The sequence below is a fragment of the Sorghum bicolor genome, chromosome 1 (genome assembly GCF_000003195.3).
Source record: "Sorghum bicolor cultivar BTx623 chromosome 1, Sorghum_bicolor_NCBIv3, whole genome shotgun sequence".
NCBI lineage: Eukaryota > Viridiplantae > Streptophyta > Magnoliopsida > Poales > Poaceae > Sorghum > Sorghum bicolor.
The window spans coordinates 76,778,576-76,791,843 of record NC_012870.2 but is presented as its reverse complement, the minus strand read 5'-3'; the positions used below and the strand labels follow the sequence as shown (position 1 = coordinate 76,791,843).

Genomic DNA, 13,268 nt, shown 5'->3' with positions numbered 1-13,268 from the left:
GCTCTGACAGCCCTCCATGGCTGCATCATGCCGACTGCCTTATTCATCTAGTGATCTAGTCCATAGATCACTGATGCGATGATTAGGCCTATCGAGTTAAGTACAGAGTCTAGCTACTGTACAGTGTGTAAGATAACTAACAGACCTAAGCTGTTTCATAGCGACCTAACCTTCTCACCCTCGTGTTTTAATCATCTGATCTAATATTTTTGTTTACTTCCTACACAAAAGAGGCAAGATCCAGCTAGAGTCTATAGTCAAGTCTGAATGTTGTAGCTTTTGAAATTCTCTAAAGGCTAACCTCAAGCTTTTAGTTTAACTAACTAAAAAGGCTAAGCTCCAAGGCTAAAGGTCCAGACTTCCAAAGAATCAAAGGTATGGGCAAGTGTTGAGTTAATGTGCTCATATCATTATACCTTCAAGAATCAGGATCCAATTTAGCGACAAGACAAACATTACACCTAACATACAGGTTATAGCAAACTGTAGTGAGTACTGACTACTGTAAAACAAAAACAAAAAACACAGTGACTATTCAGCAGTGTTCCATGAAATTAAGGGCTTTTCTTGTCTCTTGCCAATCATGTTTAAGCAACAGTAGGATTCAAAAAAAGCGAAAGCTTATGTGGTAAAACAGGAAAGTTTACTGTGCATGTTGCTGCTGGTAACTATTAGACTCCGTGCAAGAATTATGCATCTGCTGAATCAAAAGCAATGAAATCTCTGAAATAATGAACACCCGTGGCTTACAGGAACCACTAATACTTAGTCAGCATGGACCGTGTTTCTTTAATTATGGCTTGATCCTTCACGCGGCCTAATTTGTAGTCATTCAACCTTAATATCAGCTTATATATTTCATCAGCTTGTAACCTGCCTGACTTATAAAAAAAGGCTGTGTGGTACATCTAGCATGCGCATAATCAGTAAACCTCCCATCCAGGGTATGTCTTGCATACAGCTTTGTCGGATCTTTTAAAAAAAAGAAAGGGGCGGTATGTCTTGCATACAATCAACAAGAATGCTCGTAGGGCTAACATTTTTTCCCCGTTGTGTGCTGACTTGTAACTGATGATTAACATAATATTTAAGGGGCATAAATGAGCTAAAACAGATCCTTATACACGTCATTATGGTTCACAAGAATATGAAAGTCAGTATTACAAAAGAGATGCAAATGAAAAGGAAACCTGAGTTTACTATGTATCAATAAAACACAGATAAAAACCATATCCACCACATCCGGAGGCAAATATTCAGTGTCATTGCAGGTAAAAAAAAAGCGTCAAATCCTAGAGTACAGTTCTTCCTATGGTTGTTTCCCACAACAGAACACTGACGAGGGACAATTTGCAAAAGAGAAGGGAGGTTTGGTTTCTGATCCCACTTACCTTTTCTGTAATGAGCTTGAGTCCATTACACATTTATTTTTTGACTATTGTGTGGCAACAAATGTTTGGAGAATGGTTAAGTGACAGGTGTTAACATCGGCTCTAACTATGAATATGTAGCAAGGTTGTGGGTCGCTAAGAGCAACTCCAAGAGCATGGCTATTTCTGGTTGTAGAGGCTAATTTAGAATTTGCATAGCAAAATGTAGGCTCCAACAGATGTGTTATTTGGTTTTGTAAAATAGAAAATTGGCTATCCTTTGATCTTCGGTGTCCATATATAACCAACCACTGACACTGTCTATCTGATTTTGTAAAATAGCAAGACTGTTGTAGAATTTTTTTTAAGAAGTTTTCTATTTTACAAAATAGCTAAATAATGAAATTTGTCTACTAATTTTAGCCAAGGTCTTGGAGTTGCGCCAACAAGAATTTTTTAATTGCTAATGTGATTTCGTCTTCTGTTTTGTGGTCATTATGGAAATTGAGAAATGAGATGTGTTTTCAGGGGGTGGTATGGACAGGTTTGAGGATGTGCTGATCAGAACAGTATTGCTATATGTCAACCGGTTAATTTAGGATGATTTCTCAACCGTTTTTTTGCTGTCGATGGCGTCCCATCTGTTTCCTAGAAGGAGCCGACTTTAGGCGGCCTGCTTGCCTAGTTGCGTGGTGACCAGCGTGTTTGTGAGCAAAGGAGAGGGAGTTGCTCGTGGGTCCGTGCTGGTTGCCAAGAGAGAGGTCGACGCTGTTTCCTTTTGCCTGGGGACGCGTGTGCGCGGGCGTCTTCGGCAAGGGTGCTCCTTCCGGTTGCAACAGTTTTGTTTGAATTTTTATTTTTAAAAATTTGTGAAGAATTTATGAATAATTTGATATATATTTCTCTGATGTCTGGAATCCATAAAAATAAGTTATACTGAAGAAATTGTTGTAAATATAGTAATAAGATAGTGTAAATATAGCTATAAAACAATGTAAGTGCATAGAAAATTTCAGTTGATGGGAAGGACTAAATCAACCGGTTGTTGAATCGCAAAAATGTTAAGAGGATGGTTGTCGATGTTCAAGTAGGAGGATTGCAGTGGTGCTAGAAGAGCTGATCATTAACATGGAAGAATTATCAAAAGCGTCCGGCACAGATCAAGTGAAAGGAGGAGATGGCAACGGCTACATCCTCACAAATTGGTTCCATCGGATTTTGGTCTTCAATAGCTGCCAGAAGTTTTTTTTTGAGAACATGCTCGGCATATATTTCATTGAGCAGAAGAATTAGATTTTAACAAGAACCAACAAACCCGGTAAACCAAAGATTACCGATGACACTCAAACTTCACACGAAACCAAAACAGCAAGAAGACCCTAGGTACCCTCTACTAAGGGTCACTTTGGTTGGGCTTTTGAACCTGCTTTTGCTTTTGTAAAAGCCAAAAGCCAACCAAAGGGCCCAAAAGCCACAAGTGCTTTTGCCCAAAAGCAGCTTTTTCTCGTAGTACAAATCCAAAAGCACCTCATCCCCTGCTTTCACTGACTTTTGGGATCCGTTCAGTTTTTTTTCCAAAAGCCACGAGTGACCAACCAAATGACTTTTGGATTTCTCAAAGCCCACATCCCACAGCAGCTTTTCAAAAACTCAAAGCTCACAGTAGCTTTTCTAAAAGTCACAGCCCAACCAAACACAACCTAAGACAGCACTAGCTGGCGCAGGGCATCAATAGCCGAAAGAGGCCTGAACCCGGCGGCAATCCAAAGCGAAGCTTCGTCCAATATGACATGCAACAGCTCAGCCGGTTGCCGGGGCGCCCTCTCGAAGGTAATTTCGTTCCTTCCACAGATTTCAACCGACGAGGAAGAAGAGAGAGTCGAAACCACGTCAAAGCGGTTTCGGCAGCTGCTGCCAGAAGTGACTGATGATGTTGATATCATGTAATAAGCTCTGAATTTAAAACCGTGTGCGTTTACAACAAATCTCTGAAGCTTTTTAGTGTCTCTTGTGTTCTAAGCTGTGGTGTGCGTTTTGTGGGGTTTTCCTGCGGTAATCTTCGGATTACCGAGTAAGACTTCGTTGTAAACTGTTTTTTTTTTTTGAGATCTGGAGGGGTCGAGACCCCTACAGCAAATTTATTGAAAGCAAAAGAAGTTTAAGTACAGAGAGAGTAAAGGAAAGAAATGAAAATTGTAAACTGTTTTCAACTACGTAAAGGAAAGAAATGAAAATTGTAAACTGTTTTCAACTACTTAATGAAACACATGCAGCGCATGTTCTCTAAAACTAAGTTTAAAACCGTGTGCTTTTGTGCGTGTGCTGATGCTCCTGAAACCTTGTATGACCCTAAACCGTCGGTTTGCTTTTGAAATATAAAGTACGGGAGACTTTTTGTCTAAAAAAAAGCGTCAAACATACAGTATGAGTGTTAACAAACACACCCTTGGCGTGAGTTTGGTTCATCATATTTGTTCACTTCACCAAAAAGATCTACCAGCATGCTTCACCGACCGTCAATCTTTTCATCTTTTAGATGCATTATTACATGAAATTTGCATCATTCGATGCAACATAGGAAAAAAAAAATGGTTCCCACATGTGTTTGGTTATCCATGTTGACATGTTCAATAGCTGCATCATATCCATGCATGTCAATTATGGTCAATCCAACTGAAGGATACTTGTGCACCCTCCAAGGCTCCATAAACAAAATGGTTCTTTTGGCTTCATGGGAGGCACAGAACAATAACAAAGCAGATACATTTGAGGATGGATTGATAATGGCAAATGTACCTTTTGTGGAGTTCCTGAAGACCAAACAGACAATTATACCGCCTTACATGCCCCCACAAGGATTTGCATGGCTTGGTATTACGCAAGCTTCCGTTCATGGCTGCATGAATACCAAACAGGCAACAACACCTCCTTATCTGCTGCACAAGGATTTCCATTACACAAAATTTTCCTTTTATGACAACATGAACTCCTTAGTTCTTTTAAACTGTCTTTCAGAACCCATCATGAAGCAGAGCATTGTTGCCAAAATAAGGCACCTCTTGGATTGCAGTATGAATTTTGTCTACTGCAAAATATAGAGATGGAGCACCTTTCTGCTTGTGTATGATAGCATGATCCTTGGTAGCATCTGGTTTCTCTGAACATGCTAGATTTATCTAATCCAAAAGCCTTCTGAAACAGAGTTGCCAAAGTTCTGCACAGGATATCATAATGGAAAGCCTTCTGAAACAGACTTGTCAAAGTTCTGCACAGGATATCATAATGTATAAACACAAAGGGGAACATAATTTGGAGTTTACCTGAAAATATTTGAGTTTTGACTATAATATAAGAAAAGTACATAACTTTGGTTAATAATAAACATGACTGTCACAAGTTTTGTAAACCATTAGACCGAAATGTTCAAGATAAGCAGACAGTAAGATACTATACAACCCTACAGAATCACAGATCAACACAACAGTTTTTCAAGTTGATGGCCATTGTGTATTTCAGAAAACTCTCCTGAATTCGATATTTCAGACGAAAACCTACAAACTATTACCTTTTGAGGAAAGGGGGAAAACTCAACTGAACATGTTTTGGCGCTTGACCATGCACATATTTTCTTTGAGAATAAACAAGAGAGTCACACATGTTTCTTTGAGAATAAACATGTTTGGCACTTGACCCTGAACATGGAAGAAAATAAGTTTTTACAAATCCAATCAGAAAAAACAAGTCGCCAACCCTTCTTTCTCGGTCTCAAACAAGAGAGAGAGGGGCTATTATCAGACCAACCCAGCAGCTAACCAACAGAGACTACAAAGTACACTGCAATCAATCCCTTAAATCTTTCTCCTATAATTTGTGTTACCAACAGTGTGTAAGTCATGATCTGTTAAGCTGGCTTCAGAGAGCTAGAGATTGTTGTTTCCCGAGTCAAACTTTTAACGTCTTGTAACCACTTTAATCTGAACTCTTATAACTACTGTGCTGATGCAATACAATGCAACGGACATGGGATGATGCCCTTGAATTCTTAAAAAAAAAAAAAAACACCAAACTTGAAATCTAAGAGTGTGCCTGGAGCTTACAGGGTAGAAATCATTCACTGAAAAATGGATTCCATGTCAGTAAGTTGTCTAGACATTGACAGAACAGTCTCTTTCTTCTCAATATAATGATGATAGGCAACTCTCCTGCGTGTTCAATAAAAAAAAAGAGAAGAAAAAATGATAAAGGCATGACCCAGGCTGTAGGTTATAATCAGGATTCAGGACAACAAAAGAAATACAGTACCATCAGAGCTAATACTAGACAACAAGAGCTAAATGAATAGGATTTTAATTCCCAAATGACAAGTTCACAAACACTACTTGTGCAAGCTACCTTGTAGGAGAATCTAGACAAGTATCTTTTCTAGTGCGGACAACAAATGAAGTTACCTTTAGGGCTTTCTAGGATCAGGCAACTAAGGAAACCCAAGTGGAGCCTGTTTCTTTGACTTGCAACTCTCAAAATGCAAGAGTAAAAAGCATGCGGCCTGTAAAGGCCTGTAGCTTTTAATCATAGAAAAATAAAAACCAAAGTGTGCTATTTTGATAAAATGACAAAAATGACCTACTACAGGCAAGATTCTAACCCATCAAAACATCGCTAAGTGTCATGAAACGGTATAGTCAATCTACTCAAATAACTTCTTCTAGCACCAATCACGGACGGAATCTGTCGCCATCCTCAAGGTTCATGCATCCATACAAAATCCAAATACGAGCTGAGTTTATATGTCAGAGCTACTGATGCCGACGCAGTTAGGAAAAACATGAAATGGACAGCATGATAGAAGTGTTTTACTAGCTGGATCTCACAGTCCCATCACTGAGAATTTAAGCCCCAATTTTTAGGCCCTGGTGAACCCAAAACTGAGCAGCCTAAAGGTGTATATGCAAAGCCTAGCTCTAACACCACAAAGTCTCACAAGCAATCAAGGTGGTCGCACAAGGTTATCCCCAAGCATATTGTCCACCCCTTATTGACATGCTCATTTCTTTGCCAATATTACAGTTTGACAGGGAATGCAATGAGAAACTATTTACGTTCATGTAAACAAGTAGTTCACGCTATGCTGCTGAACCTCCAGGGGACATAAACGCCAGACACCTCCCTATGAAGATGCAGGATCACTAGCTACAACTGAAATGGGATGTTTCTGCAACTATATCCCTCACATGTCGAAACAGCATAACTGTTACTGTCTTCACTGATGGGCCCTTTGTGTTTATAATTTGTTGCCCAGACCAAGCGCCATCCTAAGTAATCCAAAGCCGTGCACCTTTGTTGACCTTAATTAATGAGATCAAACCAAACCTAAGCATGGCAATTGGCTAGGAAAAAGATAGATGTTGACACGCCGAGCTTAGACAGAAGGGAAACATTTCAGACCGAATTCGGTGGGAAGGAACAGATGTAATGGTTGGTGGTGCCTGGTGGGTGCTGAACTTGGAAGACTGGCACTGGTCCAGGTCTCGCCCTCACTCCCAAGCCCACCCAAGCCAAAAGAGCGGCCAAAAAGCAACGCTGAGTGAGTTGCCCAAGCCAATTCCCAGTGCAACACAACTCTGCGTGGATTGCAACATTTCCCCTGGAGAAAATTCGTAGGAGGAGATAGCAAAACTGGCTGCATGATCCAGACACCCACTTGCCCAGCAGTAAAGGTTGTCATCATCACACGGGAAAGAAAGCAAATTCCACGAGAAGATTAGAAAATTCCTTGGAGCAAGGAAATGGGGAGATATAATTAGTGCAGTGATTAGTCTCACCTGTGGCTACAGTTATTGGTTAGTGGGGTTGAGATGGGCACCACCACCACCGCCGCTCCACCAAGAAACCCCATCATTTCATATCCCCTGAAAGATCAAGCAGATGGCGCTAGATGAGTGCATTCCTTGCAAGTCCCAACCACAGCCCAGAAAGCAATTCGGAAAGGAGTGAGGGCAAAGCAACCGAGGTCAAGGGCCTCAGCCCTCAGCAACAAGACAGTGGAATCTAGGATGATTGCAGGGGAGCGGAGAGAGACAGAGATAGCCACAACGGCAATCCCCATTGCCCCACTCAAACTCGAGTGCACCCTCGTCTTGGTGCTCTGGGGCCTTTACGTGATGTCTGGTCGCTGCATTTCCCATCCCCTTTTTCTTCTCCTCCACAAGCCCAGAAATGCATAGAGGAAAATATAAATAAATACAAAAAAAGAAAAATCTTCCATACGCTTCTTAAATGCAATATTTATGGCATCCATATAAGGATGCATATAGAGGTAACGGACTACCAGCACTGAGCTGTTCCGTTTCTTTTCCACCTTTGCGTTTTGTTTCCATTCAATAGAGAATTCCTTTGTGCTTGTGCCTTCTCTGTAGCTTTCAGGAGAATAAAAATTTGGACCTTCTCTCGCACCAGCGTTCTTTCCTTCTTCCTTGGTTTCATGCTGACAACTAGGGCTGATCTTCAGGAGGGCCTGTTCTTGGTTTGGTTCCTGAGAGTGATTCATAGGTCTGGGATTATATATTGGTGTCGTTCTTGTTTTTTTGGTGCTCATCCGTTGCTAAAGAAGCAAACCATCAACCCATCAGCTTTACTGCAAGCACTCTTTTGCCTCCTTTTCTGTTCTTGGTGTTCTTGGTGAGTCACAGTGCCAGACAGAGTTTCTTCTTTAGGAGTCGTGCACTATGGGTAATTGCTGGTTTAAGGGGAATCCATACTTTAACAGGGTTTCTTCCAATGCAACCAAATCAGGTACCACTATTATATCTTTGGTTTGATCTCTGTGATTATGTAACTGCAACTGTAGTATGCAGAAGTTTCAGATATTTGTTTGATCCCCTCAATTTAGGCATTAATGAAACTGCTGTTTTTTTTTTGAGAGAGAGAGAGAATGTTCTCTCATCTCGATAGATGTTCCCTGCTCTTGCTTAATCCAACTACAGATATTTTAGTACTGAATATTTTCTTCACAAAAAATCAGTCCTAATGTTTAATCTGATCCAATCCAATGATTTTTTTTTAACCTTGACAGTTGATTTTATGGTTATTCCATGTAATGGTCAGATACTTTTTTGTTCTGCCATATGAAATTCTTGTCCATCTTTTGGTAACTGATTTTACAAAGTTTCTGAATAATCTGCATCCTGTATTTCAGTCCCCATATTTGACTTGCCTATTTGTTTTCTGCAGAATCTCCCAAAATTCAGAGCCCATCGGAGAGAACTGAAAAGGAGGACTGCCAGCTACCATCCAACCCAAAAGAAGTGGAGGCGCTGAGAAAGGATACAGCCTGCAATCCTTTGATAGCATTCACATTTGAGGAGCTCAAGAGAATTACCAAAAATTTCAGGCAAGATTCATTACTAGGGGGTGGTGGATTTGGCAGAGTCTACAAAGGTTTCATCACCAAGGATCTCCGTGAAGGATTAGAGATAGAAGAGCCCCTGAGAGTTGCCGTAAAGGTCCATGATGGTGACAATAGCTTCCAAGGCCATAGGGAGTGGCTGGTGACTAACTACTATTTCTGAATATATTATGATGAAAGCATTTTTTTCAGTTGTTATCTTCATTTATTTTTGGCAAGCTTTGCTTTGCTGTTTTCAGATATGAAGTTTTTGTCCGTGTTTGCAGGCAGAGGTTATATTTCTTGGACAGCTCTCTCACCCAAATTTAGTGAAGTTGATTGGCTACTGTTGTGAAGATGACCACAGGGTTCTTGTTTATGAGTTCATGCCTCTAGGAAGTGTGGAGTCTCATTTATTTTCAAGTAATTCTTATCCTATTCTTGACAGATTGTTGCTTGGTTTTCTAAAATTTCTCGTCGCCTTGTCAGAACACTGACTATGGTATATCCACACATGGCATTCGTGCAAATTCTCATACCCATAACTGGAAATAATTAACTGAAAACGAGCATAAACCTGTCCTTCACTCCTATCCTGAACTAGCATTATTTAATCTCTGCACTGCATCAAGTGGCAGCATTATCAATTTCTGCACGACCTATGTGGTCAGTTATGCATTATTATTTGTTCATTTGAGATTAACCAATATTTTATCAGATCATTGAAGTATTTGTATTTATAATGCAGGGGTTATGGTGCCACTTCCGTGGTCGATCAGAATGAAAATTGCGCTCGGTGCTGCAAAAGGACTTGCTTTTCTGCATGAAGCTGAGAAGCCAGTCATCTATAGGGACTTTAAGACATCAAACATATTGCTAGATGAGGTAACTTATTTTTTTTAGGTTGTTACAATTGAATGCCAGTTGCTGTAAACTAAAACGCAGGAAACAAAGGAAAATCCACATGCAGTATGATACTGTCATTCATTTTGTTATGGACATGGGAGTATGGGACACAGTGGTTTCTTGCTTATCAGAATCTTATTTGATACCCAAAAAAACTACAGGAATACAATGCAAAACTATCTGACTTTGGGCTTGCAAAAGATGGACCAGTTGGCGATAAATCCCATGTTTCAACTCGTATTATGGGTACCTACGGTTATGCTGCACCAGAGTACATTATGACAGGTAATGTGATCCTCACAGATCACACTGTGTATCTAAGTCAAGAGCAAGCTTAACTACTTCAAAGTGAGTTTCAAAATAAAATATATGCTAGGTTCATGCAACTGCTTACTCAGGAGCTCAGGGCCTTGTGGTCATGACCTGATACGGAACTTTACATAAGCAAAGAGAATTGGCACTGGATCTTTTAGAATCAGCTAGCCATCTGATTCCAGAAATTCCAGATTTCCAGTGCTAGACTGAACCAATGTGTTGCTTTTTTTCAAATCCAGGGCATCTAACAGCGATGAGCGATGTCTACAGCTATGGTGTTGTACTACTGGAGCTCCTCACGGGCCGGAAGTCACTCGACAAGTCCCGACCTGTCAGGGAGCAGATGTTGGCAGACTGGGCATTCCCGCTGTTGACACAGAAGAAGAAGGTACTTGGCATAGTAGACCCAAGGCTTGCCGAGGACTACCCAGTAAAGGCGGTGCAGAAGACATCGATGTTGGCATACCATTGCCTTAGCCACAACCCAAAGGCTAGGCCGCTGATGCGTGACATCGTGGCGACTTTGGAGCCTCTTCAGCAGCTGGAGGAGACCCCTAGTGACAGTGTGGCGATGACACTTCAAGGGACTTGAAGTGTTCATCACTTCAGAGTTCACGCACAGCTCAGGAAATACAAAGTGCCACGTACTTAATACATGTGTGTGATAATAGTAGCTAACTAGTGTTCTTGATCTGCAGATGATTTCTTGATTGTTTAATTAATCCATGGAGACAGTAGTTTTGTTGAGCAGAAAGTTAGTATATATCTCTGTAGGCCGGTTTAGGTGTGTATCCAGATCTAGTCCTGGCATAGCGATTTCCCCGACATTTCGGATGTGGGCAAGTCTGTGCAATCTGCAATGTTTGTTGCCCACAAAGGAAGTTTGCTTACCAGTGTTTGTAACCTAGTATTGAGCAGCTCATGATCTATGCATGCTGAGTAATGTAGATATATCTATTCCTGGGATTGAAACAAAAACCACACGCTTTATTTCCTCTTTGTGATTAAGGGGTTACAGGTTATAGACTTATAGTCGTTATTGGTTTTGTGGCTGTAATTGTATCACCACCATCACCTGATCTTTATCGTTATTTGGTTACTGAACCCCCACCCTCTTAGACGGTTAGACCTGCTTCCCATGTGCAATAGTGGGTCATGATCAAAGCAGGGTCTACCGTTCAATGATGGATTAGTGGCCAAGGCATACGAATATAGGACCGATCCTAGCCTAATCAGCAATACGATTTTTCACTGGAGCAAAATAACAAACAGGTGCAGGGCGAGGGCGTGCATGATCCAAGTTCCAAGTAACCTCACCTTCAGCTCAACGCTCCGAGCGGACGAGCACTCGTAGTCGTAGCCTCGTCAAGACGTCGTTCGTTGTCGTTGGCGTCCTCCGGCACGTCGAGCTGCGCCGCCTACGCCTTATAAACACCGGGCATTTGTTCGACGGGCACCTCATCGGCGCCGGGCTCTAGCCTCGCGCCTGTCCCTGTCTGCCGCCGGCAGTTGGAGCCGGGAGGTGGCACCGCCCACACCCTCTGTTTTGGCACTACTACCAGGTCGGGTCGGTGTTAGTAATGGTTTGATTTTCTGTTGACTATCTCCAACAATCATCACCTAAAATACAAGACTTATTTGTCCTTTGAGTAGCGCTACATGTAAAAGGTTATATACCTATTTTTAGTCTTCTTCAACAACAAGACCTAAAAGACAACACTCTCTGCAAATGGGTCTCGAGAAGAGAGGATACCCAAATTTGGGTTATGCCTCTCTGATACCTAAAATGGGTCGGTCTTCTGTATAGTTACTCTGTTGGAGGCTATAGGTATTGTGTTGGAGACCCATTTTAGGTTTGAGTTTCCAAATAAGTCTCCTGTTGGAGACAGCCTTATACTCCCTTCATTCTACTTCCTCCATTCATTTCAAGAATATTAAAAAGTCAAAATATTTCAAGTTTAACTAAAATACTAAAGGTAGTACATGCTATTTAAAACTAACTAAAGTTAGTTGTTTTAGTCCATGCTAAGTCTAAGTTTTTCTTAGCTTTTGAGTTTTGACAATCCATTAGATAGTTTTAGGATGTTTTTCATAGCCATCAACTCTTCTATATCTAGAACCAAACTTCGTTATGACATTATATTATTGTTCGCCTAAATGGTTATTTAACTTATTTATTAAAATATTACATGATAGTATGTTATTTTTGTTTAATCGGTTGTTTTGACTGAATAATGGCTAAACAGAACTAACCGATCATTCAATATTATGTTTAGTAACATACCCTGCATGATAAACGATGTATTTCAAAGATCCAATTTCTAATGCCAAGCATGAAATGGAATATAAAAATGATTTATGGCGAAAGGGCATCCTAATCTAAAATAGACACATGTACATGTAAGCTATTTAAATGCAACACATTGCATATTTCATATATAGATTTTTTTGTCTTCAACAACTCTGCCTCTCTTGTCTTCTTCACCAGGACAGCATGGCCAATTCACTTGTCCTGTGCTACTACTCAACATCCTCATCTTATACTTAACTCATCTTCTCTTGTGCTACTACTCCACAACCTTATCTTATACCCAACTCATCTTCTCTCGTGCCACTGATTCAGGGCACCGACCCTTTCTTCTACCATGCCACTGCCCTTTCCCAACCTAGTGCTACTAGCCATTGCTCGTCCTGCCATTGTATATGTAGGCTTTGTGTAATTGGCTTAGGGCTTCTCTTCACACGTGTTAATGTTTGGATCCACCGATGAAATTCCTCGGGCCATGAGATCATGGTTGAAGTTCCATTTCGATCTTCTCTACTATTTTTTTATCGGGACTAATGACAATGACGAACCACTTTTTTATTATGTTCTCTTTTCACATTCTCACCTTCACATTGTCCAAAATTCGAAGTCAGCTTATGACTTGGGTGCTTGTTGAGATACCCTAATGTAAGCATGTTTCGATTTGCCAACAAAATTCTTCACGGAAGAGTTGTGAGATCACGACTCGAGTTCTCTTTCTAGCTTCTCGTCTCAATTTTTATTGAGCCTAGCGACACACAACTCATCGACTTTATCTATCTACTAAGCCCCATCAACCTTGGCTCCATGGAAACGAGAATCGTTTTCACTTTTTTTGAGCTTACAAACAAACAACTTATATCTACTATGTATTCATGTAGTCAACTAAAATGGTATATATAACGGGTCTATCCTAGATTGGCCAGGCCTTAGGATTGAGCGAGGCTTCCTCACCATCGAAGATCTAAGCGCAATGACACGCGGAGCC

General features: G+C 40.8%; 1 protein-coding gene and 1 long non-coding RNA gene across 3 annotated transcripts; one reads left to right on the top strand and one right to left on the bottom strand.

Annotated features, from left to right (window-relative positions):
- Window positions 4,002-11,502, bottom strand: LOC110430781. 2 transcript variants are annotated; one of them, XR_002448143.1, is made up of 4 exons: window positions 11,293-11,502; window positions 7,193-7,279; window positions 5,468-5,572; window positions 4,002-4,635 (listed from the first exon to the last, which is right to left on the bottom strand). It is a non-coding gene; the product is annotated as an uncharacterized LOC110430781 (long non-coding RNA). The 2 variants fall into 2 exon arrangements; XR_002448142.1 differs by lacking the exon at window positions 11,293-11,502 and adding an exon at window positions 7,377-7,469.
- Window positions 7,600-10,972, top strand: LOC8059859 (probable serine/threonine-protein kinase PBL16). The gene is made up of 6 exons (XM_002468427.2): window positions 7,600-8,162; window positions 8,601-8,917; window positions 9,042-9,177; window positions 9,503-9,639; window positions 9,822-9,945; window positions 10,215-10,972. Exons 1-6 carry the CDS (start codon window positions 8,096-8,098, stop codon window positions 10,565-10,567), a joined length of 1,134 nt encoding a protein of 377 aa, XP_002468472.1. The 5' UTR covers window positions 7,600-8,095; the 3' UTR covers window positions 10,568-10,972.

Excerpts from the sequence above, each read along its gene's own strand:
- LOC8059859 (XM_002468427.2), top strand. The coding sequence starts at position 8,096 with ATGGGTAATTGCTGGTTTAAGGGGAATCCATACTTTAACAGGGTTTCT. Across the intron at positions 8,163-8,600 it reads TTCCAATGCAACCAAATCAG|AATCTCCCAAAATTCAGAGC; the intron begins GTACCACTATTA and ends TGTTTTCTGCAG. Across the intron at positions 9,640-9,821 it reads CAAACATATTGCTAGATGAG|GAATACAATGCAAAACTATC; the intron begins GTAACTTATTTT and ends AAAAAACTACAG.